This window comes from Chelon labrosus (genome assembly GCF_963514085.1).
Source record: "Chelon labrosus genome assembly, chromosome: 17".
Lineage (NCBI taxonomy): Eukaryota > Metazoa > Chordata > Actinopteri > Mugiliformes > Mugilidae > Chelon > Chelon labrosus.
This window is the reverse complement of record NC_140350.1, coordinates 15,329,202-15,354,279: the sequence shown is the minus strand read 5'-3', so window position 1 is coordinate 15,354,279 and position 25,078 is coordinate 15,329,202. Positions and strand designations below refer to the sequence as shown.

The 25,078-nt window shown below is 39.9% G+C and overlaps 4 protein-coding genes across 5 annotated transcripts; all 4 read left to right on the top strand.

Moving 5' to 3' along the window:
- Positions 1 to 852: 852 nt before the first annotated feature.
- On the top strand, positions 853 to 4,630 carry LOC311502258 (serine protease FAM111A-like). 2 transcript variants are annotated; one of them, XM_084564399.1, is made up of 4 exons: positions 853 to 997; positions 2,005 to 2,082; positions 2,313 to 2,375; positions 2,567 to 4,630. In XM_084564399.1, the coding sequence occupies exons 2-4, from the start codon at positions 2,038 to 2,040 to the stop codon at positions 4,409 to 4,411; spliced, it is 1,953 nt and encodes a 650-aa protein (XP_084420525.1). In that variant the 5' UTR covers positions 853 to 997; positions 2,005 to 2,037; the 3' UTR covers positions 4,412 to 4,630. The 2 variants fall into 2 exon arrangements, with proteins under 2 accessions (XP_084420525.1, XP_084420524.1); XM_084564398.1 differs by lacking the exon at positions 853 to 997 and having other exon boundaries at positions 1,995 to 2,082.
- Positions 4,631 to 6,868: 2,238 nt separating this feature from the next.
- On the top strand, positions 6,869 to 9,221 carry LOC311502178 (serine protease FAM111A-like; the record flags this gene model as incomplete). The annotated part of the gene is made up of 3 exons (XM_084564305.1): positions 6,869 to 6,897; positions 7,841 to 8,024; positions 8,205 to 9,221. 3 exons carry the CDS (start codon positions 6,869 to 6,871, stop codon positions 9,219 to 9,221), a joined length of 1,230 nt encoding a protein of 409 aa, XP_084420431.1.
- Positions 9,222 to 10,759: 1,538 nt separating this feature from the next.
- crcp (calcitonin gene-related peptide-receptor component protein) lies at positions 10,760 to 15,016 on the top strand. Its single transcript, XM_084565588.1, has 6 exons — positions 10,760 to 10,776; positions 11,526 to 11,562; positions 11,654 to 11,752; positions 11,851 to 11,945; positions 12,558 to 12,615; positions 13,002 to 15,016. The coding sequence occupies exons 1-6, from the start codon at positions 10,769 to 10,771 to the stop codon at positions 13,146 to 13,148; spliced, it is 444 nt and encodes a 147-aa protein (XP_084421714.1). The 5' UTR covers positions 10,760 to 10,768; the 3' UTR covers positions 13,149 to 15,016.
- A 1,165-nt stretch (positions 15,017 to 16,181) lies between these two features.
- LOC311502616 (protein-tyrosine sulfotransferase 1-like) lies at positions 16,182 to 25,061 on the top strand. The gene is made up of 6 exons (XM_084564929.1): positions 16,182 to 16,426; positions 19,243 to 19,895; positions 20,306 to 20,464; positions 20,609 to 20,862; positions 23,380 to 23,581; positions 24,154 to 25,061. Exons 2-6 carry the CDS (start codon positions 19,488 to 19,490, stop codon positions 24,187 to 24,189), a joined length of 1,059 nt encoding a protein of 352 aa, XP_084421055.1. The 5' UTR covers positions 16,182 to 16,426; positions 19,243 to 19,487; the 3' UTR covers positions 24,190 to 25,061.
- The last annotated feature ends 17 nt before the right edge of the window (positions 25,062 to 25,078 follow it).

Here is a 25,078-nt window from a genome sequence, read left to right as displayed (position 1 = left end):
TGCTACGTACCAGTGCGTCACTGGGGCGGGGAGAGGTGTTGTGTTTCCCGCGGGAAAAGAAAAAAATTAAACCAAGTAAGTTATGTATGAAAGTCTCCACACCTTCCTCTAGACAAGATAAGTATTGAAACACAACACAAAGTGGCAATTCAACTGGATGATCATTTTGGAGGATGTAGTTTGTGGTGCTGTTAATCTGGATTAAATTTAACTTTAAAGTGTTTCTGTTATTAAGCCTAGAACAAGACAAAAATGGGGTTTTCAAAATAAATGAGAACATTTTCAATAACACTTTTTACCACAGCCTCCAAAATGAAAATATAATTGAATCAGAAACACCTCCTCTCACGACGTGATTGTGATTTATATTAACAGGAATTAAAAGAGAAATGTGCCTGAAAACAAAATTATTCCAACTTTATGGGAAATAGTGTACATGTATATATTATCTTATATCTACACGAAAATAGATAATAATAGTAATTAATAAAATAAAATAAAATAATTATAAATAAAATAGAAATTGATTCTTGGAAATACAGAAAAAAATATCTAAATGTTTTTATTTATTTAATTCACCAATTATAAATTAAACCTTATAATACTGTGGCCCTGAAGGTCAAAACAGAACAACATTTCAGAAAACATAAGGACATTTCAAAAAACACAACAACACATAGATCAGATGATGTTTACTGAAATGTCGTTGTGATATGACCTTCAGGGCCACCGTACATATAATTTATGATTTTACCTTACAAACTCCAGTACAGTAGGCGGCGACATTTGCATTTGACTGTGGTGCCGCAGTCTGCCACTGAAACCTGATACTGGTTTGAAAAAAAGGCGCGCATTTTCCATTTGCAGCACAGTATAGATCACTGTGCTTTAACTCTTGGCGCCAAATACAAAGGAGACACGCTGGGATCAACAAGCGACTGTGTACCACAGTCCACGTCACAAGAGGCTCTTTCTTTCACACAGAAACAACCTTCTGGTAAGTTCGAGCAAAAAAATACTTTATACTATCTGTAGACAGACGTTGTAACAATATAATTAGCTTCCATGTAACAGTGTTTTTTGTTTATTTGTTTGTTTTTAATATCAAGCCAGTGTACAAGAAGCGAGTTTACCAGTTTACCACAGTTGTTGTCTTATGCGCTCGAAGAAGTTAGCTTAGCAATGTTGCTGTTAGCAAAAATACACGGTGAAAACGAAAGTCTGCTGAGAAGGGGATTTTATTGTCGCACTTGTCTAGTACTGTCCAAGTTACTGTAAAACAAATGCCAGCATGGGTGAGTTTTGCACGTAGTAATATGTGATAGAGAATCATGGCAATTATCATTTTAAAACATGTGTTATAATCTAATTCACCTTTAGACGTTTTAATCGTTCTCTATGGCTGTTTCTTCCACACGTTTTCGGGTAGTTTTAGATAAAAAATAAATAAATAAATAAAAAATACCCTAAACCCTAAAAAACTTGCAACAACAAGCTTACATTGTTTTGTTGAAGGAAAGTTCTGGTAACTGTTTTGTGTATTATACAGAATCAACAACAAGTATGAGAGACATAGAGACAGTACAGATAAAGATAATACGAGTGTACATTGTTTAAAAGTCAGAGTGGACTGTTTTTTTAATATTAAACTATTGTACAACAAGAGGGGTTTCCCCAGGTGTCAGCTTATATGGACAAGGAAGTTAACTGTGAGAAGGGTTAGTTCAAGAGCACGTAACATTTTTAATTTGGTACGTTGCTAATATTACCCAAGCTATCGTAAAACAAAGGCCACTCATATTTACATGAACTGAACCATCTGTTACTCTGTCAACATATTAGTCTGAATTTGATTGATGATCATCTTAGATTGGTTGTCAGGCTGCTGTAAAATGAGTAACAACAAACACTGTGTGGATATGATAACAGACAGCACAACATTTGTTGTGTAGTATAAGATACAGTATTAGAAATTAATAAATTATTAATCTTTTCAATTTTCAGCTTTTTTAAAACTTGTCTAGAAACAACAACAACATGGTGACCAGCAACGTTGGACCTACAGACAACTTGGATGTCGAGGTACTAATTTTCTCCTGTAATGAAATGTGCACTCAAGTCAAGTTAATTCAGGCAGTTTCAAATAAATATTCTGTAGCTTATATTTTTATGCTACGACATCCTTATTTGATAGACTGTGATTGTATTGTATATGCTTATTGTTTAAGGCAAGAAAACAAAATAATAAATATATGTCTGAAGTCCATATGTAATGCATTGTTATTAATAACATTTTTGTCTGTTACCTCAAGAACACAACAGCAAATCTGAATGAGAATAGCAGTTTGATCCCAAATTCACAGCCTGTTGCCAAGGTTTGTTATATATGTTTTTGTTTTGTAATAACATTTAACATTTATGAGTCACAGCTGCTGATGTTTACTGTTGGACCGTTTTGTGGATAGTATGAATATATTTAGTACTATGCATACTAGGTGATGTTGAGGCATTGGTTTAGCAGAATAAAACTGAATTCAATGATCCTTGATCTGTTTCATGTTCCTAGAAAGAGGAGCCACATCCAACCCATACTGTCCAGTGGTGCTGGAGTGACAAGAAGCCTACAACTATTACCTGCAACAAAGCACAAACTGTTGAGGGCTTGCTGAAGCAAAGTTCACAGTTTAGAGACATTGCAGAGAAAAACAAAGCTAAAGAGCTTGTTGTAGTAAGAGATGGGAAGGCTATAAGTTCAAACTTTCCATGCAGTTTAATTAAAGGTGAACGTCTGACTGTGAAGTATGTGAAAGCTCAAGAAAAGTCAAAGAAACCGACTCATCGCTCCTCCAGGACAGGACCAGCTTCTGAGCTTGTGATGTTTCATGTGTTGGCAAGGGGAGGTAAAAATGTAGTGAGAATCATGAGAAATCCAGCACTAAAAACAGAAGTTCAGGAAGTTACTGTTTATGCATTCAAAGGGGAAACCGTAAAGCGAGCTCTTAGAGGAGATGGTCGCTTTCTGAACATCATATTCAAAAAAAACTGTGCGCTGTCTAACGAAAGTGCTGGCGTAAACACAGAGATGTCCAATCTGGTTGATGATCTTGATGATAAAACTTTCCAGATCATACTGCTCAATAAGTCGACTGTACCAGAGAGTCAGCCCAGCAGTCTGGAAGAGGAGTATGTGGTGAAAAGTGAACCTGAGAGATCTGATTCTGGTGGAAACCAGGACTCCTCAGAGCAGTCTGAAACAACAAAGTCAGAGAATGGTGACACACAAAAAAAGAAATCAAAGCTTCCTGCTAATGTGGCAACAGTACATGAAATACCTTCTTCAGAAAAGTTACGGGCTCATTTATCTTTACAGGTTGATAATTTGGTGAAAAACAAGCGCCCCGTTACTAAGTTTTCTCGTAGCCAGAATCTCTTCCGTGTGGAGTTTGGACAAAATGCTGAGATATGCAACGAAGTGCAAACAATGAAGAAGCTCATGGAACTTAGTAATTCTGTTTGTCATGTGAGAATAAATGGGATGTCAGCAGGAAGTGGCTTTCTCCTGTTTGGCAATTATGTCCTCACAAATGGACACGTTGTCATAAACATTTATGATGACAATACGAGGCAGTTACGTGGAAAGATCACCGTCCATTTCTCTTATGAAAGTCTGGAGCAGACTGAGGGAGGTCCAGTAGAAGTGGAAGAGGTTGTTGGCTTTGAATTTTGTGCTGATGTGCCGGGGTGTGACTGGGCTCTGCTAAGGCTCAGCACTGATGAGAAGTTGCCCGTTGGTTTATTAACACGGGTTGGATTTGTTCCCCAAACTGGTGGAATTTGCATCATTGGACATCCAGATGGTGGGGTGAAAAAAATAGATCCATGTTTGATCATTCCAACTGAGAACCGACACAAAGTTGTTGAGAAGCATTACCGGGAAAATCAGGACCACATTCAGTTGATTACTAATCGCTTCTTTGAGGGCGTGGCAGAATCTGTTCAACAAAGCCAGCTGCCGATAACCTATGGGTCTTGTTTTTATTCTGGATCATCTGGTTCTCCTGTGTTTGACAAGTACTGCAATGTTGTTGCAATGCATTCTGGGGGATATCCCTACCTCAGCAGAACAGGTGCACCCCAGAGTGTCATAGAGTATGGACATCCTTTGGTTACCATTGTTGCACGCTTCATTGTTCAGATGATGGAAAAAAGAAGGTTGGATGTGCTGAAGGAATACCTTGATTGCCCTCCTGCTCAACACCAAAACATTATGGCCTTTGTGAAAGAACTGTTTGAGAGGGAAAAGGTCACATTTGAAAATGTAGAGAGCACAGACGACCTGAATTTGACAATATTCTTTAAATATTTCATTCAGAAAGAGGAGCCAGTCCCAATGGACATCGACACAGACTGAGTGCACACAGATCATAACAATGCAGAGTTCTGTCATAAGATAAGAGTCTGTTATCATAAATCTTTCTGAGGAATGCAGAACTATCATGCTAAACTTAAATGTTTTCTTTACTGTAATTTTAATGCTTGTTTGTCTAGACACGGTTGGGAAAAACTGTGTGAGAGCACACCATATGTCCACCTTTCAACCAGTATTGCCATAGTAAATACTGGTACTATATAAGCATGCTTTTTAATTGTTTAACCATATCCACATGGTTACATTTTTAAAATATTCATAATGTTCAATCTGTAATCATAAAAATATTTTTCAGTTGTATATGTGATTTCCATTTGTCATTTTTCTCATATTCATCGTTCAAACGATCACAATTCAAATGTATTACTAAATATTTCTGATGCTCTTCTTTGTACTTCATGCTGTACTTCATGAATACTGTGCCTTATAAGGCATTATTTTTTGTTTTTATTATGTGTATTATGAATACACATACACATTACAATTAATGAGACATTTTTGGTTATTTGTATGTCCCTATGCAATGTAGGGACAACATATTTTCTTAAAATGCAAAATTACCGTATTTATATAAAGGCTTGGATTTCTGGTCATCAGACATGCGAATCTTGAAATAATGGATCGCTGGGAGACCACTGATGTGATGAACTTTATTCAAATGAACAGTTTTCAAGTAATTTAATGTTTAATATTCAAACAATGAGTTGACTTTAAATTTTGGCAAAGAAGTGACACAAACAAGTGATCATACTTGTAAAAAGATTCACAAAAAAAAATTAACTCAATTTATGAAGCTCCACACAAACCTCACTCTTTCTTTTTTCGATAGCATCACACTAGTCAGCCTTCACTCCCCACGTGAATAAGTGATTCTTGGCCGCCCATGATTTTGTTGCCGGTTCACCACTTTTCCTTCCTTGGACCACACAACTGAAGACCAGGAATACTCTGACAAGCTGCTCCAACCCGGTCGCTATCTAGTTGTAGAAGATTTTTCCACTTTTTCCTGCTTTTAAAATGTCAACTTTGAGGACACAACGTTCACTTGCTGCCTAATATGTCCCACCCGCTGACAGGTGCCATGATAATGAGGCAATCAATGTTATTCACTTGACCGTAATGTTACGGCCAGTGGCGTCGTTAGGCCTGTTTTAGGGGGGATGAAGCCCCCCTAACGTTTTCCCTGCGACCTTGCTTGCGGCTCGGTACCCGCAGCCACACAGAACCGAACAGAACACCGTTAGGAGAAGAACATGAATGGATGGATGGATGCGCAAATGGATAGAAGAACGTTTTTCAGGAAAGTAACTATTCTTCACTGCTGGTAGTAACAATTAGTTATTTCCAGCCCCCAGCTAACAGCAGAAAATCCCATGTAATTAATGAAATGCTCCATGTTTGACAAATAAAAACCTGGCTTACACACTACAGACAATCTCTGCGCACGTCTTATCTTTGTTGTTTTGGGTCAAAAGTTACATTCCAGCTGTAAAAGTTCGCTGCTACTTAGCAAGCTAGCTATAGCTAGGTAGTCTGAAATGCACTGTGAAGGTCCTGGTTGTTTATAGAGTTCAGTGTACACTGTCTTCACCATATCTTTGGGGTGACTTCCTTCTGGAGCATCAGCTGTGTTTCTCACTTTACGCATGGATGCACACCGTGAAACGAGCTGACCTCATTCACGTATGATTATCATCAGTGCATAATAATAATAAATAATAAATAATTTCTCATTCTTTGCTATTTGTGAAATTTTGTGCTCGCGCACTCGTTTGCTCACATCCTGTGCATCTCCTTGGTCTAAGCCCCCCCCTGTCCTTAAAACCTAGTGACGCCTCTGGTTACGGCTGATGTATGTGGGTCATTTCAGAATTGCTTCTCCCAGAAAAACCTTTGGTTATTTCCCCTTAAAAAAGTCTTTACTGGATCTGTTTTAAATAATATTGCTAATTATACTGAATGTTCACCAATAATAATGTTTGGTGTGTTTTTTTTGGCACAATTTATATGTTAAATATTTATTAAATGACCCCCCCCCCCCCCAATTATTGACTGTCTTCAACTTGTGATTCACACGTTCGTAGTGAATTAACATGAAATAATTCAGTATAATTCGCAGTTTTTTTTGTGCTAATTCTATAAATACTTATACAGTCAGTTGCACAGAGTATTTATTTTCTGTAACACATGGGATTTCAACATTAAAAATATATATTTTTTATCTGTCCCTATGATCCGGTCAACTCTGTTATCTCTGTTATAAAACCACATAAAAACCCCACAGCATTCTAATAAAAACCTGTGAGCTGCACCCAGTGATGCCACTTCCTCTTGCACAAAAGATTTGGAGGGAACTATGATATGTTAAACTTTCTCTCAAGAGGCAAGATTTCTGATATCGCTTTCCAGGTCAAGAAAATTTTATTATTTTCTAGATAGATGAAGATGAAGGTGTCGGCAGCAGAAAGGCAACGGCAATACAGGGCATGGCGAAATGCTGACCATGAAAGGAGGGCAGCAAATTTGGAAAAAGACAGGGATAGATGGAAGAAAAAGAGAAATGCAGGGAAATCAAGTGGGAGAGCAAAGATGTGATTGGACAGTGGTGTGTCGTTAAATACGATGATGACTTCTCTCCACACCTAGACAAAATTTATATTGAAACACTTTAAGAAAGGTGGCAATTCAACTGGATGATCATTTTGGAGGATGTAGTTTGTGGTGCTGTTAATCTGGATTAAACTGAACTCTAAAGTGTTACTGTTATTTAGCCACCTAACCCCTAGACTAAAATGGGGTTTTCAAAATAAAAGAGAACATTTTCAATAGTACTACTTACCACAGTCTCCAAAATGAAAATATAATTGAATCAGAAACACCTCCTCTCATGAAACTATTGTTACAGTGTGACTTATGTTAATAGGAATAAAAAGAGAAATGTGTCTGAAAACAAAACTATTCCAACTTTATGGGAAACTGTGCATGTATATATGTACATATATGTACATATATACATGCACAGTTTCCCATATATATTTTTTTTTGGCATTTGCAGTTCAGGAAAGATGACTGTACTTTAACTCTTGGTGCCAGTCAAGGACACATCGGCATCAGCAAGTGAGGAAACTCTAAGACTGCGTAACACAGTCCACGATCACAAGAAGCTCCTTCTTTCACTCAGAAAACAACCTTCTGGTAAGTTCGAGCTAAAAAATACTGTTTGGTTATATTATCTATAGACAGAAGTTATAGCAATGTAATTAGCTTCCATGCAACAGAAAAGAGTGTTTTTTTTTTGTTGTTGTTGCTTATTTGTTTGCTTGTTTCAATGGCAGTTTCTTCCAAATGTTTCATGTGTTGGCAAGGGGAGGTAAAAATGTAGTGAAAATATTATTTTAATAATATTAAAAGAGATGGTCGCTTTCTGAACCTCATATTCAGAAAAAACTGTGGGCTGTCTAACGTGATTACTGAGGTAAACACAGAGATGTCCAATCTGGTTGATGATCTTGATGATAAAACTTTCCAGATCATACTGCTCAATAGGTCGACTGTACCGGAGAGTCAGCCCAGCAGTCTGGAAGAGGAGTATGTGGTGAGAAGTGAACCTGAGAGATCTGATTCTGGTGGAAACCAGGACTCCTCAGAGCAGTCTGCCACGACAAAGTCAGAGAATGGAGACACACAAAAAAAGAAATCAAAGCTTCCTGCTAATGTGGCACCACTACATGAAATACCTTCTTCAGAAAAGTTACGGGCTCATTTATCTTTACAGGTTGAAATTTTGGTAAAAAACAAGCCTCCCGTTGCTAAGCTTTCTCGTAGCCAGAATCTCTTCCGTGTGGAGTTTGGACAAAATGCTGAGATATGCAACGAAGTGCAAACAATGAAGAAGCTCATGGAACTTAGTAGTTCTGTTTGTCATGTGAGAATAAATGGGAGATCAGCAGGAAGTGGCTTTCTCCTGTTTGGCAGTTACGTCCTCACAAATGGACATGTTGTGAAAAACATTTATGATGACACTATGAGGCAGTTACATGGAAAGATCACCGTCCATTTCTCTCATGAAATTTCGGGGCAGACAGGAGGTCAAGTAGAAGTGGAAGAGGTTGTTGGCTTTGAATTTTGCCCTGATGTGCCATGGCGCGACTGGGCTCTGTTAAGCCTCGGTGCTGATGAGAAGTTGCCCGTTGGTTTATTAACGCGGGTTGGATTTGTTCCCCAAACCGGTGGAATTTGCATCATTGGACATCCAGGTGGTGACGTGAAAAAAATAGATCCATGTTTGATCATTCCAACTGAGAACCGCCACAATGTTGTTGAGAAGCATTACTGGGAAAATCAGGACCACATTCAGTTGATTACTAATCGCTTCTTTGAGGATGTGGCAGAATCTGTTCAACAAAGCCAGCTGCCTCTAACCTACGAGTCTTGTTTTTATTTTGGATCATCTGGTTCTCCTGTGTTTGACAAGTACTGCAATGTTGTTGCAATGCATTCTGGGGGCTATCCCTACCGCAGCAGAAAAGGTGCAACCCAGAGTGTCATAGAGTTTGGCCATCCTATGGTTACCATTGTTGCACGCTTAATGATTCAGATGAAGGAGAGAAATAGGTTGGATGTGCGGGATAAATACCTTGATTGCCCTCCTGCTCAACACCAAAACATTATGGCCTTTCTGAAACAACTATTTGAGAGGGAAAAGGTCCCAGACGACCTGAAGTTGAAGGCATTCTTTGAATTTTTCACTCAGAAAGAGGAGCCTGTCTCAATGGACCTCAGCACCAACTGAGTGCACACAGATCATATCAATGCAGAGTTATGTCATAAGATAAGAGTCTGTTATCATAAATCTTTCTGCAGAAAGAATGCAGAACTATCATGCTAAACTTAAAAGTTTTCTTTATTGTCATTTTAATGCTTGTTTATCTAGACACGGTTGGGAAAAACTGTGAGAGCACACCATATGTCCACCTTTCAACCAGTATTGCCATAGTAAATACTGGTAGTGTATAACCATGCTTTTTAATAGTTTTTTGCAATTTTGTTTTATTGTTTTTGTTGTGTGTGTTTTGCACCATATCTACTTGCATTTCATGTAAATCACTATCTCTAGTTAAATTTAAACATTGCAATATATAGATTTTTAAAATACGTCCAATCTTTAATCATAAAAATATTTTTCAGTTGTTGTATTTCTGATTTCCATTTGTCATTTTTCATATTCTTCATCGTTCACACGATCACAATTCAAATGTATAACTATATATTGCTGATGCTCTTCTTTTCTGTACTGTACTTAATGAATGCTGTGTCTTATGAAGACACATACACCTTACAATTAAATGAGACATGTTTGATTATTTGTATGTCCCTATGCAATGTAGGGGCAAAATGTTTCGTTCAAATGCAAAATTACTGTATTTCCCATAAAAGCTTGGGTTTCTGGTCATCAGACATGAGATTCTTGAAATAAATGGATCGCTGGGAGACCACTGATGTGATGAACTTTATTCAAAGTAACAGTTTTCAGGTGATTTAATGTTTAATTTTCATACAATGAGTTGACTTTAAATTTTGGCAAAAGATGTGACATAAACAAGCGGTAATCCTTGTAAAAAAGATTCACACACAAAAGACTTAACTCAGTGAAGCTCCAAACAAACCTCACTCTATTTCTTTTTAATTATTATAATTGGTTTAGGTGTATAATAGATTTATTCTCCCATTTTAATTGATATTTAATGTTTTAAATTGTGTCCCATTCTAACACACTTCATCCAAGATCTTGTGAAAGAGATTTGTCTGAGTCAGATTTAATATCAAATAAAGCCAGTTTTGACAGTCCCATGGATTTCCATCATATTCCACGGTGTTGCTCCCAAGTTTGGAAATTCACTAAGTAGCCTGAACAGAAGAGGGCGTCATAAACCAAACAACAGTCCAGGGGTGGACTAATTTACAAATGAAAGAAAAAACAACAACAAAACAAAGGAGGCAGATTTGAACAAATGAAATTTATTAAATAATTTTCTCTAAAAATATTAGGACTTTCCCCACACTGAATCCAACCTAATAGTTGGTGTTAAATGCTTAAACCGCGGAGTGATGTCTGTTTCTGCTTATATGTGGCTCCTCTTTACTTTAACCTGAACATAACTTTATCCATAACCATAACCAGCACTAATTTATAAGATCTGACCACATGGTAATCACACCGTCTATTCCTATCTAATCTCAACCTCACATCTACCAGAGTTTAGGGTCGGCGGAACGTTTTATCCAGTCTACGATTTCTACACGGACCAGTTTGACAACGGACCAGTTTTACCTGGCGACATGGAAGTGTAAGAATTACAAATTATTTCTGTTTCTTAATTAAGATTTTAACCAACAAGGTATTTAATCGGCAGCTATGTATTGTTTTTTCAAGCTGTAGCCAAACATTATGACTAAAAAAATAAATCAAACAGTCACGTTGTTTAATTTCCGGTTAATTTACTGATTAGCCTGTGCGAGTGTATTGACACGAGTGGTTACAGGCAGATTTTTAAAGTCTTTCTAATCGAAAAACTAAACATTGCAGTGTTTAGAAAACAATATGGCAGTAACGATAAAGCTCTGTATACGTGTGCCTGTTCATTTAATCGATATTTGGTCGTACAACACCGAGCCGTTGTGTTTTTTGGATTACAATAACACTCCTTAGTTCTACTTGACTTTAATAACTCTCTACTTGATTTTTGACAACACTTTCCCCAATGTGAGGAAGTTTATGTCTTTGTGCTGGTAACTGACACAAATAACAAAAACACTTAATTGCACAGAAAAATTTGAACCTTTATGTTTAAAGAAATTAATTATTGTATTCATTAACTACCTTAAACCATTTTACACCATTTTTGTATAGCCTACTGTACAGAATTTGTGCGGCCAAACTTTATTTTATCCTGTGTACTTATCTGCATAGTAACTACTTATTAATTCTGTTGTCATCATCAACTCTTATTGTGTATTGTCCCAATAATGTAAACTTATAGCCCACACATTGAAGTCTGTGTTGGAGGAAGCTAACAAATACTTCTCTTTTTCTCAGGAAAAATGCTAATGCTGCTATGCTTAGTAACTATGAGGTAAGGCATCACCGTTTAACTTTCCGTCTTTTTTACCAATTAATTACTTCATCGGACTGATGGCAGATTTGTTTATCCGTGCGTTTCTCAGGTGTTCAAACTCCTGACCGACCTGAAGGAACAGAGGAAGGATAGCGGGAAGAACAAACACAGCGCAGGGCAGCAGAACCTCAACACCATCATGTATGAGGTCGGCACACGTCCTCCCCCCTCTCTACACTGACTTAAACGTGCTAAACCATGTGTCTGCTGTGTCACATTTACAGTTTCCTCTGCATTTACACGCAGACGCTGAAGTACCTGTCGAAGATGCCGTGCAGCAAGCAGAGTCCAGAGATTGTCAAAGAGTTCCTCACCACCATGATGCCTCACAAACTCACAAAGTCAGTAAGATCCGCCGTAGACGTTAGGCTTCATGTTATCATTTCGAATTTACACTGATCGGCCACAACATTAAAACCACTAACAGGAGAAGTAAATAACATTGACCATCTTGTGAGGAAACATTTGCACCTGGCATTCATGTGGATGTTACTTAGACGTGTAGCACCCACCTAGACCAGACCAGGCACCCCCACCCCATAGCAATGACACTCCTTGATGGCAGCAGCCATCCCCAGCAGGATGCAGCGTGACACAGACACACACACAATAACGCTTTAGGAACAACTCAAAAAAACATGAAGAACAGCACAAGGTGTTGACCTGGCCTCCAAATTCACTAGATCCCAAACTGATCAAGTGTCTGTGGGATGATCCACAGAGGCCCCTCCCCTCAACCCAAAGGCCAACACTAACAATATTCTGTTGCCAAACACCACAGGACACCTTCAGAAGGTCCATGTCCATTCTCTGATGAGTCACAACTGTTTTGGAGTCACAAGGGAGACCTACACAATATTAGGAAGGAGGTCATAATGTTATGCCTGATTCGTGTATGTACTGCATTAGGTGCACGGCGTCTTTTAATTACCTCCTCATTTTCCCCCAAACAGGGCAGAAAAACTTCAGCTACTGAACCACCGACCACAGACTGCAGTGGAAATGCAGCTTGTGAGTCTTTTTTATTACTTGCTGTTATTACACACCTAGTTATATTTTTCTTTTAGTGACAGTCTGCATTTCCTTGATAAGTTTTGAATTTTGAATTCATATTGTTGTTTTATTATCAACAAATCTGACAAAATGTACAAATCAACAACAATGAGTAGATCCTTCTTACATTCATTGTCAATGCTGTCAGAGCCTGATATTTATTATCTAATAAATATCACACGTTCTCCGCTGTAGTCCAGAGGAGATGAGAAGTTTGTTAGTGAGCCACATGTATCTACAGTAGATATACTGTACATCAGAAAAGTGCTGAAGCATTTAAATACTTTAAAGATTATGAGTGTAATACACACAGCTTTCATTTTTTTGTTTGCTTGTGTGTTCAGATGGTAGAAGAGAGTGAAGAGCGATTATCAGAGGAGCAGATTGAGGAGCTCATCCAGACCGTCGCAGACATCCTTCCCGGTGACCCGGAGCAAGAAAACGCAGCCCCAGCAGATGCAGAGATGGACGAAGGCGGTGAACAGTCATGACACAGAGACCGGGCAAGAACTGATCCATTCGTGGAGAACTGGACATAAAACTATAGCAGAACTGTACTGGCTACTTCTACCTGCCTCACCGTTGAACAGACCGACACTATGACGGACGGGATGCACACTGGCTGCCTGACCATGGCTAAGAGGACATTGTTACCTTTGAAATTAAAAGATTCATTTCTGTTTATCTGTGCACACATAGCTCGTAAATGCAGGGTGTTGGACAGTTGAACTTGTTTTGCATCAGATGTTTAGGCAGACACCGCCTCCTACTAACAGTTTCTCAGGTAATGTTATCAGTTTCTACCACAGTGCATAGGATGAGGATCTTTACTGCTGTATAGTTTCCAAAGTTCATTCAGTTAGACTTTCCTCGGTGCAACACAGACTTAAGATCATGAATTATCATCAGTATAGGAGCAGGAGGTGAGCACAAATTCTTAATGAATTTACAGGTTGAAAGGCTATGTAAAAAGAAATAAAATAACCTGTAATGTATCTACAGCTTTCTGTCACTTCGTTTGAATTATGTGGTCAGCCAGTAGGGAAGTGAACGCCACAGCATTTGCTTTCAGTAAAAGGCCACAGGGCTGTTGTTGTCTCTGAATGTGTATGTGCTAGAGGAACTATAAAATAGATTATCAGACTTCACAAGTATGATGGACTGTGAAGGACAGATGGTAAATTAGGTATATAAAACTTTACAGTACGTCAGTGAATGCAACGAAAAGCCCCACTGGGATTCCACAAGCACACACTGTGCACTGTTTATTCACTGTTTATGTCTAAGGTTGTGATCACCTGACAATCATTGTAGTTATTACTTCTTGGATTTTACATGGGACATAAACGCAGGCACTGGATCATGCTTCTGCTCTGTTGTGGCATAGCAGAGGAAGGATATGCTAGTTAGTGTCATCTACCTTTCTGTTTAAGGTTTCCTGTTTGTGTATCACATCAGTTTCCTGTGCTTACTGAATACTTTGCCAAGGCGGAACACGGAAGTAAAGTAAATGTGGACACAGCCATCATTAGTACTTAGAAGTGAATACATCTGTGAAGTGTTTCTGAGTACTTAAAGTCCAATCTGAACATTACAGAGATTATAAAGTGTAGAACTTTTATCTATGTACCCGGGTAGACATGCACAAAACTGCTGAGTAACCGTCACTTAGTGTACTTAGATACAGTTATCAGTGTTACAATGTTACAGTGTTATAATGACCTTTGTGAGAGGAAATGGAAGAAAACAGAAGTGGAGCTGTGAAATAATACAGTGAAACACTATAGTTTTGTGTTCCTACAGTGTGTGATAAGCCTCGTTACGAAATGTCGTGCTACTCGTCTTCATATCACATCTTTATAAACTGAAAATGTTTTAGCTTGAGATTGTTGTGGCTGGTTGCTGATTACACTGGAACAAAAACGTCCCACTACGATCTCGGTCATGCTCTGAGTTGTAAACCTCTCAATGTCAAAATCTATTGTTATGGGGATATGTTGCAACATCCTCTGTTACTGTGCTTTACCTCAAAACAAATACACTGATCAGCCACAACATTAAAAACACCAAATGGAGAAGTGAAAAAACTTTGATGATCTTGTTCCAACATAATTTTCTTCTGGGAAACTTTGGTCCTGGCGTTTATGTGGACGTTACTTTGATACATACAACCACTTGAAGATTATCGCAGAATAAGCACATCCCCATGGCAATGTCAAGGAGGTGACCCTTGCCTCCTAGTGATAAATGTTCCCCATGCTATCAGACTACTCCACCTTCTTCCTTTGCTCTGTGGTCCAATTCTAATGCTAACGTGTCCATTGTAGGAGCTTTTAGTGGTTGACGGGGGTCAGCTTGGCCTATACAGCCCCACGCAAAACAAAATGGGATGCTATGTGTGTTCTGACACTTTTCCATCACATCTATCCACTAACTCTTTCAGTAATTTGAGCTGCAGCAACTCGTCTGTTGCATCGACCCACACCGACCTTCGCTCCCCACCTGCATCAGTGAGCCTTGGCAGCCCATGACAAAGTTTACCACTTGTCCTTCCTTGGACCATTTGTGATAGACCACCAACTATCAAACTAGCCACAGTTGCTCAAATCCTTCCACTTGCCCTTCTTCACTGATTCTAACACCAACTTTTAGGACAAAATGTTGACTTTCTGCCGAAAACATCCCGCCCACCGACAGGGGCCATGAAAACGAGATAATCATTGTTATTCACTTGACCTGAGATTGTGACCAGGGTTTGCAGTATTTCGGCACACACAAGAGGTTGGGATCAACAGGGGAAAACAGAAGCACTGATATGTGCATGACTTCCTCAGATTCAGACCCAGCTCATTCACATCAGCAGCAACAGGGAAGCACTATTGATTTGTCCGGTATTTTTAATATCATAGTCAAATTTGACATGAATCACGATAAGGGCTTTTATGATTACCATTCTGTAACAATATAATAAAGGGATGTTGTGGGGAAAATGAATGTGTCAATATAAAATTAAAGGAAGCCTCTCTTTTTAATCACATCACTACTACTGACTGTATCACAGTACTTATGCATGAAATTTGGATTTAAATGTGGTCACATTCATCCGTCCACAGAGGGCTCAATCTATCACGATGATCTCTGTAACCTTGGAAGAGCAACCAAAATCTGCTACTAATGAAAAGATGGGTAAATTAAATGCGTCGGCTTCAACCTCCGCTAAGTCCCCGCACTGTGATTAAATTTCCCCTGTGGGCTTTTACTGGGAGCACACCAATCGATGAGATAAAGTCATTTTAGCCTCCAGTGTAAAAAAAAAAAAAAAAAAAAAAATGGAAAAAAAAAGAAAAAAAAAAAGGTTGTCACTGCGGCGGAATTGCCCTTTAACAAAACAACCAATAGGAGTCGCCCAAACAGATGTGTTCTCGAATTCAGAACGGCCGTCGACCAATCAGCGCCCAGCTTTCTCTGCCTGCTATCGCTCGTGTCCACTTCTGTTTTTTTTTTTTTTTTTCCCTCTCTCTCTCTGTCTCTCTCTTGCTCAACGGCTTTTCACGGTGCGAAGTTACGGCGGAGATACGTTGTGTAATTATGTGCTTTTAAAAACACTAAATGTTGTAGAAACCACGGCTCAGAGCGCCGCATATAGATGAGATAAACCCCACCGACGTGTGTGCGAGGAAAGAGGTGTTCGTTTTGAGCCGTTTGGACCAGTTGGTTCATACATGTGTGTGTGTGTGTTCTTCGGTTTTCGTCAGTTTCACGGACGTTGGTAAGTGAACTCCATTTTTTTTAACGGTTAAGATTAGAATGTTGGCTACCTACGTGTAGATACATGAGCCTGTTCATATTGGAGGGGAGAGCTGGATAGATAGCGCAGTGAGAGGGGGGTGTCTGCCGGTTGTGGTGAGCTGTAGGTGGCCGCTGGTGTGTCACTGCTAGCAGGTCATTCACCTGGTGGTTGCCTCGGGTGCATTTTTCCATTTTTTTTATTATTTTTTTTGCAGACGATTACCAGGCCAGATGTTCGTGGCTGCTGGGCCCGTTCAGTATAATCACATTTACTCAGACACACACACACATGTTACACCGTTGGAAGCTTGACCCGGTTATTAATACGCTCAATAATGGATCGACCGTGTAATTTGTAAACGATTTTCATGATTGAAACCGTGTGAACCTTGAGTGGAAACGTTGCAGGCGTATCTCACGACAAGAGGTGTTAAAATGTGGTAAGAAATGATTGCGATGGAGATATTGCAAGGGAACAGCTGAGGCTAATCAGTGGCTCGTGTAAAAAAAAATGCATGTACACGAAGAGATACAGCGTGGAGCACTCAGGGAAACGGCTCAAGAGATTTCACAAGATTTTGGTTGGCACAGGTGCACTAGTACAAATGAAATCATCCTAATATAACAGCCCTGCACTCAATCCCCCTTCATGATTGTCTTGAGTGTTCAGTTCACGTTGAAACAGTGTCAGAAAGGTTGCAATTCAACATTTTTGATCATGTTGGAGGATGTAGTTTGTGGTGCTGTTAAACTGGATTGAATTCCCACTGACAATACATTTCAGCAATTCACAATACATGCAGTTGAATTACCGCCTTTCTGACGCTGTTTCAAAGGCGCTTCTGCACACCACAACCTTTGCGAAGCCAAGGTTTACTGCACGACTGCCACATTCGTTTTCACTAGTGTGCCTAATGAAGTGGCTTCTGACTGTATTAACGCCTGCGTTCAGGGAAAGTGTAGGAGGTGTTCATCCTGTCAGACTCGACCTTTGGCATGAAGTCAGTATTTTCTCCTGAGAATAGTAAGAAGGAGGTGACACTGGTTTCCTGACAACCTTTGGCTCAGAAGTGTCAACGTGCTCCTCTCTCTCTTGCCAGCCACCTCAACTGTCACCTGTAGACAGATTTCTGCTTATTATAGACTTGTTTGTTGGCTTGTTTGCGATCACCGTACACAGAGGCCGAACTGGGGTCAGTTTCCACGTTTTTCAGAGAAAGTATTCACAGCTAATCTTTGATCACCATTTTAATTCACATTGCAGTTTATATACACTCAGTGTAGTGGAGGTGAATTGAAACTTTTCCATGGTGTAATGCACTGGAAAAATAGAAGTGGTTCCCTTCTTATTCTAAATATATTCAGAGTTGATTTGGATTTCTTAAATGTAATGGGAATATAAAATTAAAACTGTCTTCATGGGTTACTAACACAAGACAATCAATGGACAGAAACATAATTGCATAATCTGTTATTTAAGCGATTTAGCCAACAACAAAAAAAAAGCCTATTATCCCTTGTTTCTACCTTTAAGTTGCAAAAATATGCGACTTTTCTTTCCCTTATGGGACGTGAACTGCAGATTTTTGGTTTTACAGTGTTGATCAGACAAACAAAAAATTTGAAGACAGTGTTTGTCACCTTAATTTATAGTGAAAGCAGTAAAATAATCACAGAAATAAAGTTATTTGCGCCCCTATAGTGAGAAAATGTGGTTGATCCAGCCCTTTAATTCGGTTGAGAAAAAAGCAGTAAGGCCCATCTTGCGCTGCCCTAATTCTTGACAATCTCCAAGTGGCTTAATCTCTGCATGAAAATGCATTAGCGTCCCATGTAAAGCTTGTGGTCTTAGCTGGGCTTAAGGCAGCACCTAAGTAACCGAGCCAGACCCTGATGTCCTCGTTTCCAGCTGTTTTTCCTTTTGACTGATCGTCAGAGAGAGAGAGAGTATTCAGGGAGGCTTCTCCAGTCCAGGGAGGGTAGCGCTCCCCACGTGGCATCCAGATGTTGGTTTCCCTCCACATCCAGTCCGAACAAGAAAGACCACAAAATCTGAGAAAGGGATGTCTATTTCAAATTTGCTTTTACAAGAAGTAAAGCCTCAATTTCAGAGCTTCAGTGTGGCTTTCAAAGTAGACACTGCAGTGAAATCAGTAGAGTTACTGAATCAGATATTTTTTTTTTTTTTTTTTTACAAGCATATGCATTTTGTGTGCTAAGAAGAGGAATTAGGCCAGGGCATATGTGCACTTTGGAGAAGGGAAACGGAGAAGTTGCAGGATGTCTGACTTGGTCAATAGTAACCTGAGCTTCAATAAATAGTTTTACGTTTCATTGTGGCAGGAACTGTCGGAGCAAATAAAAACGCACAAGGGAGCTGTAATTAGTGGCTTTGGAAACATTGCCTGAGAGAGTGTCTGCGTTGCGTGCCGCAGTGAACTTTGATATGGTTTTAACGCTCGGTGGCTCCATAGAGGAAAAAATGCAAAGTAGCTGCTGCTTTGAGGACAAAAACCGGATGCATTTCAGCTCCTCTGGAAGTCTGTGCGAGCGTTCTTGGCAAAGCGATGGTCGCCATCACACCCTGCTTGCTGATAATAGTTCACTCATACAGAACAGCATCAGTGTTTTTTATTGGAAATTAAAAATATGATCACTGATTCTGTTTATTACCTAGGAAGCTGCGAAATCAATCAGGGTTAAGAATAATCCTTTGACTGCTGCAGTAAAATCCTGACAAACTGATTGTGGTATAGCTCTTGCTGAGGTGTGCATCGTGTCCTTCTTGTGTTTTAGGTAGGAGCCATGGATGAAACGTGCGGCCGGCTATGGAGCGCAGCAGCAGGCCCAGATCCTGCTCTCCGACAGCAAGGCTTAGGAGCTGCAAGGGAGTGAGGAGTCGTCCCAGCTCGTCCCTGAATACCAACAGCCGTCTTTCTCGTGCTCGCCCTCGGTCAAATTGACCTTAACTGAAAATTACACATCGGATTCCAGATGTGATTATTTCATGTCCTCCTAATTCCCAAATATACTAAACAACCATGAGGAGCAACAGATCAACCCTGCTGATGGGCTGCGTGCTCCTCTGTTCCGCCTCCCTCCTCTACTTGGGCATGAGTGGGGTGGAATGCCCCCCGAAAAGCCATCGCTACCGGTGGATGGAGCTCAACCTGGGCTCAGGTAATCAGAGTCTATCGCTGACTGAGCACTTCCCCGAAGACACTCCCATCATCTTCATCGGGGGCTTTCCCAGGAGCGGCACCACGCTGATGCGTGTCATGCTGGACGCCCACAATTCCGTTCGGTGTGGGGAAGAGACTCGAGTCATCCCCCGCCTCTTGGCCATGAGGGCCACCTGGAGCCGCTCTGTTAAGGAGAGAATGCGGCTGGACGAGGCCGGCGTCACTGACCAGGTGTTGGACTCAGCTGTGCGAGCATTCCTGTTAGAGGTGGGTTGTTGTGCGGTCTACGTCGGAGAGCCTGAAACACATCTGTAAACATGCTTGAGTGTTTCAGCTTCTGGGAGCGGTGTTGACACAGTGATGAATCAGTCCAAAACCCTAAAATAATACAATACAGATGGACTTCTACATTCTACATACACAAATAAATACTTATTTGGAAAGCAGAGTGCAGCTGCTAAGACAGAAAACTCAATGAAATGGCTCAAACCAGACCCTTCATTTATATAGGAGTTATACAATGATTTAAAAAACTGTTTAACCTTTTTGTGATCCCAAACACAAAAGGTAATAATTATTCCATTTTGGTTAAACTGCAGATTTATGTCTTTGACAGGATACGTGTGCATTTAATCGCTCCACGTTGAAACACTTTCTGTTTTTTGTCTGTGATTCAGGTGATAGTCGGCCACGGGGAGCCTGCACCTCGACTCTGCAACAAGGATCCGTTTGCATTAAAGTCTCTGTCTTATCTGGCGCGTCTCTTCCCTAAAGCCAAATTCGTGCTCATGCTACGAGACGGACGGGCGACCGTCCACTCCATGATATCACGCAAGGTATGTGTGGTTTTCACACCAGATAAACTTCCTCACGGGTTTCCAGACAATCACATGACCAGACAAAATTTCCATTGTCTGTGTTTTTGCTTTCATGCTGGCACGCTTCCTGCGTTTACCTTCTCACCGTGCGTTCGTTCACAGGTGACCATCTCTGGTTTTGACCTGTCCAGCTACAGGGACTGTCTGACCAAGTGGAGCAGTGCGGTAGAGACCATGTTCAACCAGTGTCAGGCGTCCGGGGACGCCAGATGTCTGCCCGTCCGCTACGAGCAGCTCGTTCTCTACCCGGAGGAGGAAATGAGGAAGTTGCTTCACTTCCTAGAGCTGCAGTGGGACCCGTCTGTGCTGCACCACGAAGAGCTGATTGGAAAGGCTGGTGGCGTTTCTCTTTCCAAGTGAGTATATGAAATGAGTGTAGCAAGCATACACTGCACTGTAGCTCTACGCATATCTAACCATGCAGATAGCTTCCTTTAGGATGATTTCTGATAAATCAACTCCTTGAAATCTGTTTTCTGCGAAGGTGGATTACTCAGTTTTTCCAATTTGGTGTTTAGAAAAAAAAAAGCCAATTTGTTTTTATTGTGGTAGTGTAAAAGATGTCAGAGCAGATATCTCAAACCTCAGCACACTGAACTGAAACTATCTGCAAGACAAGATACCCACAAGGGTTCAGTGCGAGTGTTTAAAAATAGGTCTCATCCTCTCTTCATGTTATGAAAGTCATACTTTCAAGTACAGTATTCTCCTGCAATGCAGCTTTTATTGACAGCTTTTAATATATTTTTAAGATATGAATTTGACTAAATTATGAAAATAATTGTCAGAAATGTAAGCTGCTGACAGATACCACAACTTAAGCGTCCCACGTTAAAGAATTTAGCAGCTGTTGGTTAAGACGTGTTTTCTGACTACGGTTGAAACTAAATATATTTATAGTCGTTTCCGACAGCCACACGGGAAGGCGCCGGTCATTGAGAGGGTGTAGACACATATTTATTGTTTAAAATCGGGGATAATGGCTCACATTTTCAGGCAGTCTCTGTAGGGAGATGTTAATGGTTTTGCACTGTTGCACACATAAAAAAATATAACGGTAACCAATGAAAAAAGAGAGCTAGAAGGACAAGTACACTCTGCTCCATGTTCAAGGTTGCAGCAAACGGTCAACACAGACATCCACTATTTACTGTCGGCCAGTTTACAAAGGCTGGTTAAGAACATTTGCTTCAGTCGAGTTGCTTCACGGCTGACAGTGTTTCCCCTGTATGTGTCATTGGGGAGTGGTCTGGTTTTAAACATGTTTACTTCCTGACTGCTTCTGCTTTTGGAATCGGTTTCATTCTGAAAGACCAAATATAAATCTGCTGAAAGTCGGGTCCTGCTCTTCAGAGGTTCAGTAAATATTGCCTGTGCCTGAGTCTGTCTGATTATTCCTCGTGTGAAGTCCCGCCCTGCTGGCTGTGAGAAGCAGCTGTATTTCTGGATGATAGGTGTTATCTTTTTCAGGCTGTGACAAGGCCGTTGTGATTCTCTCAGCTCACACGCTCTACCGGCTAAAACGCACCATGAGCTGTTGCTCAGAATAACAAGGGCTCTATTTACAGCTTCTTAGTGGCTATATAAATTTATACAACATATAAGTGCTCACATTTCCAGTGTTTCCTTCTTTTGCTTTTATTATTCTTTTCATGTCATCCGTCTACTGTTACGTGACAGTCCTGAATGTGGGTGAAACGAGTCGACACTGGAAATTTAAAACTGTATTGATCCAGCTAAAAGAAATTCTGTTTTTGCACGACCTGTCCGCTGGAGAGGTCAAAGCACAGAGTGACCCTGGGATTCTTGACTGTGTCAACAGTTAGTAAAGTAGACAACACACAGAAAAGACTGAACTGAACAGAGAATGAGTGGAAGTCAAAACAGACAACTGATATTCGGTGTAAGAGCTCTTGTGTTTTTTCTCTCTGAATTAAAATGCTGCACAGGTTTCGAGGCAGATTTAAACACAACACTCGTCATGTACTTGAGCCCGCTAAGCCACCAGTTTTCATCTGAGGCAGCCAAATCTTTCAAGGTCAAGTAAAGCTTAGGAACTTCCCCCAGTGGATTTTTTTTTTTTATTTTTTAATTTGCTCCACTTGTTTTGTTGTGATTCAAACGGAACGTCTCTTTTGCTGGGCTTTGGATTTGGTGGGAATCTGCCCCTGCGTACTGCTAAACCCAAACCTGGCGTGTATTTGAAGGAATTAGGCCACATTTGGAGAGAATTAGCACCATTATTCTGATTAGTTATGCAACGGTTGGCGCAATATTAGTCACGGCAGTGTTTTATAACCTCTACGGAAATGTAAGTTCTCACAAAATGTGACGACGTGTGGTTCTGAAATGTGTGTACACGCTGGTACAGTTATTTATTCAGGAGGATCTGTATGGAAGATTTAAAATGTCTGAAGTCAAAACAAGCTAAAATATGTGCACATCAGTGGCATCTTTTAAATCTAAGCTCAAGATGTTTATTGTTACTTATTGTTGTACTATTACATTACTCTTTTTATTTACTGTTTGTATTTGTCTAATTGGTCATTTATTCTTCTGCAGTTCTGTAAGAAGCACTGTAACTTTATTTTGAAAAGTTCTATATTATTGAAGATGGATATTTCTATTTTTTATTTATAATGTGTCATGATTAAATTAAAATAAAAAAGAGAGTTACTTACATTTACTTACACAACTCAGTTAATGAATTGACCTTGCTTGTTATTTTAATCTACCTGATCAAAACTGAAATGCCATATTTCTTAGTCTTATTTCTACAACTATCTGAAATAAGCAAAAATCCTTTTTTGTCTGCTGCTTAAGTGTTTTTTTCTGGTCCAACACACACTCACGAACCGTTTGCTTTTGTGCAGAGTTGAGCGCTCGACAGACCAAGTGATGAAGCCAGTGAACACAGAAGCCCTCTCCAAGTGGGTGGGAAACATTCCCCCCGACGTGATCAACGACATGGCTGAAATAGCCCCCATGCTGGCTCGTCTGGGCTACGACCCTCACGCCAACCCTCCTGACTACGCGCGAGCCGAGCCCATGTTGTCACCGTTCAACTACTCACAGGTGAGGCGGACAAACTGAGAAGCACCGGTCTTCTCAGTTGTTTGATGCTTAAAAAAAAGCCTCAATATTTTAAATTTAGCGCATAAAACTATAAAAAGTTGACAAATACATTTGAGTTTAAAGCAGGGTTCTGCTTTCTTTCTTGACTAATGACTCAAAAGACAAACCAGTCTACATATATAACTGATTATGAAAAAATTGAAGTGCAAATGAACACCTGATTATCTGCCACAATCCCTCTAAATAAATTTTAAAAAAGAGTGAAACGTGAGTTAGCGTCAAACATTTCTAATTAGAGTTTTTCTTAAGAAATAGCTTTGAAAAAAACATAAATTCATTCAGTCATTCTTGCAAATTTCCCTAATTCACCATGACCTGGATGACTGAGAATCTTAACAGACAAAAAGCTTCAATCGCTCACAATCAAAATCACAAATTCTCCCTCACCCTTGGTTCAAGATGAATCAAAGCCCTTTAGTTGGAGCATGCAGCTCTCACTTGTCTTATACATTCATAACTAAATGATATTTTTCCCCTGTGAACAGTGAACATTGTCTCTTTTCTCTCCTCAGAACTTGAAAGCAGCAGAAACTCCTCACCCCAGTTAAACGTGGCTGCGCTGTTCCATGGTATGGACGCAACTTAAACCCGGACTTCCAGTTCAGCAGTACCTACACCTCATGGGAAAGTTTTTATTGTTAAATGTGTATTTTTGAATTGTCCTCAAGACTTTTGTGCGGTGTTCATGTCTGTACGCTGGTGGAGTGTTTAAAATACGGACTTGTTGAATGGTTTGGAGTCTAAATCTCAGCTGGGGTGAACTGCCCGCTCCTTGTCACGCTCCATCCTTTCCTCCGCAGTGAACCAGCAGTAAATACACTGCTTTTTGACACGTCCGCCACCTCATTACCTGAAAGTATTTCAACGTGTCTGTGAGTTGTTACGACCTCATCACAATGTGAATGTGTCTTCAGACGAGTCCTTCGATTACTGAGTGATCAGTCAGTATTCACGAAGCATAACGACTGTATATTTTTGAAGACGTATGTTTATTTTCTTAATAAATTATTCTGGTGTTGACCATTCATTCACTTTGAAAGTTGAAAGGAATAATTGTTTAATTGTATATTGTCAGAAATTAATAATAAAAAAAAACTAAATGTCATCTTTTAATTGAGTGCACATATTGTGTTTACAAATTTATTGCTTGTTTGGCAGCGAGCTGAGCCACAGCGCCCTCCAGTGGTAAAACAACAACAACACCAGACACAAATACTGACTTCTACCTGGACGAGCTGCTGCAGTAGGATCAATGTCAAAAGTCAAATGAAGTTACAGTGTGTTTGACTTGAAAAACCCTGAGATAGAGTGGGCTACTGACTGTTAACAAAGATATTGTATATCATAAAATTAATTGTATTTTCATCACTTAATCAAGGAGAATTAAAACATTCCGGTATAAAAGTTCTAGGGTTACTTTAGTGCTTTAAAATATCT

Coding starts and splice junctions, on each gene's coding strand:
- LOC311502258 (XM_084564399.1), top strand. CDS start 2,038: ATGGTGACCAGCAACGTTGGACCTACAGACAACTTGGATGTCGAG. Junction 2,083..2,312: donor CAGACAACTTGGATGTCGAG/GTACTAATTTTC, acceptor TGTTACCTCAAG/AACACAACAGCAAATCTGAA. Junction 2,376..2,566: donor ATTCACAGCCTGTTGCCAAG/GTTTGTTATATA, acceptor TCATGTTCCTAG/AAAGAGGAGCCACATCCAAC.
- crcp (XM_084565588.1), top strand. Junction 11,753..11,850: donor TCAACACCATCATGTATGAG/GTCGGCACACGT, acceptor ATTTACACGCAG/ACGCTGAAGTACCTGTCGAA. Junction 11,946..12,557: donor ATGCCTCACAAACTCACAAA/GTCAGTAAGATC, acceptor TCCCCCAAACAG/GGCAGAAAAACTTCAGCTAC.
- LOC311502616 (XM_084564929.1), top strand. CDS start 19,488: ATGAGGAGCAACAGATCAACCCTGCTGATGGGCTGCGTGCTCCTCTGT. Junction 20,863..23,379: donor GGTGGCGTTTCTCTTTCCAA/GTGAGTATATGA, acceptor GCTTTTGTGCAG/AGTTGAGCGCTCGACAGACC. Junction 23,582..24,153: donor CACCGTTCAACTACTCACAG/GTGAGGCGGACA, acceptor TTCTCTCCTCAG/AACTTGAAAGCAGCAGAAAC.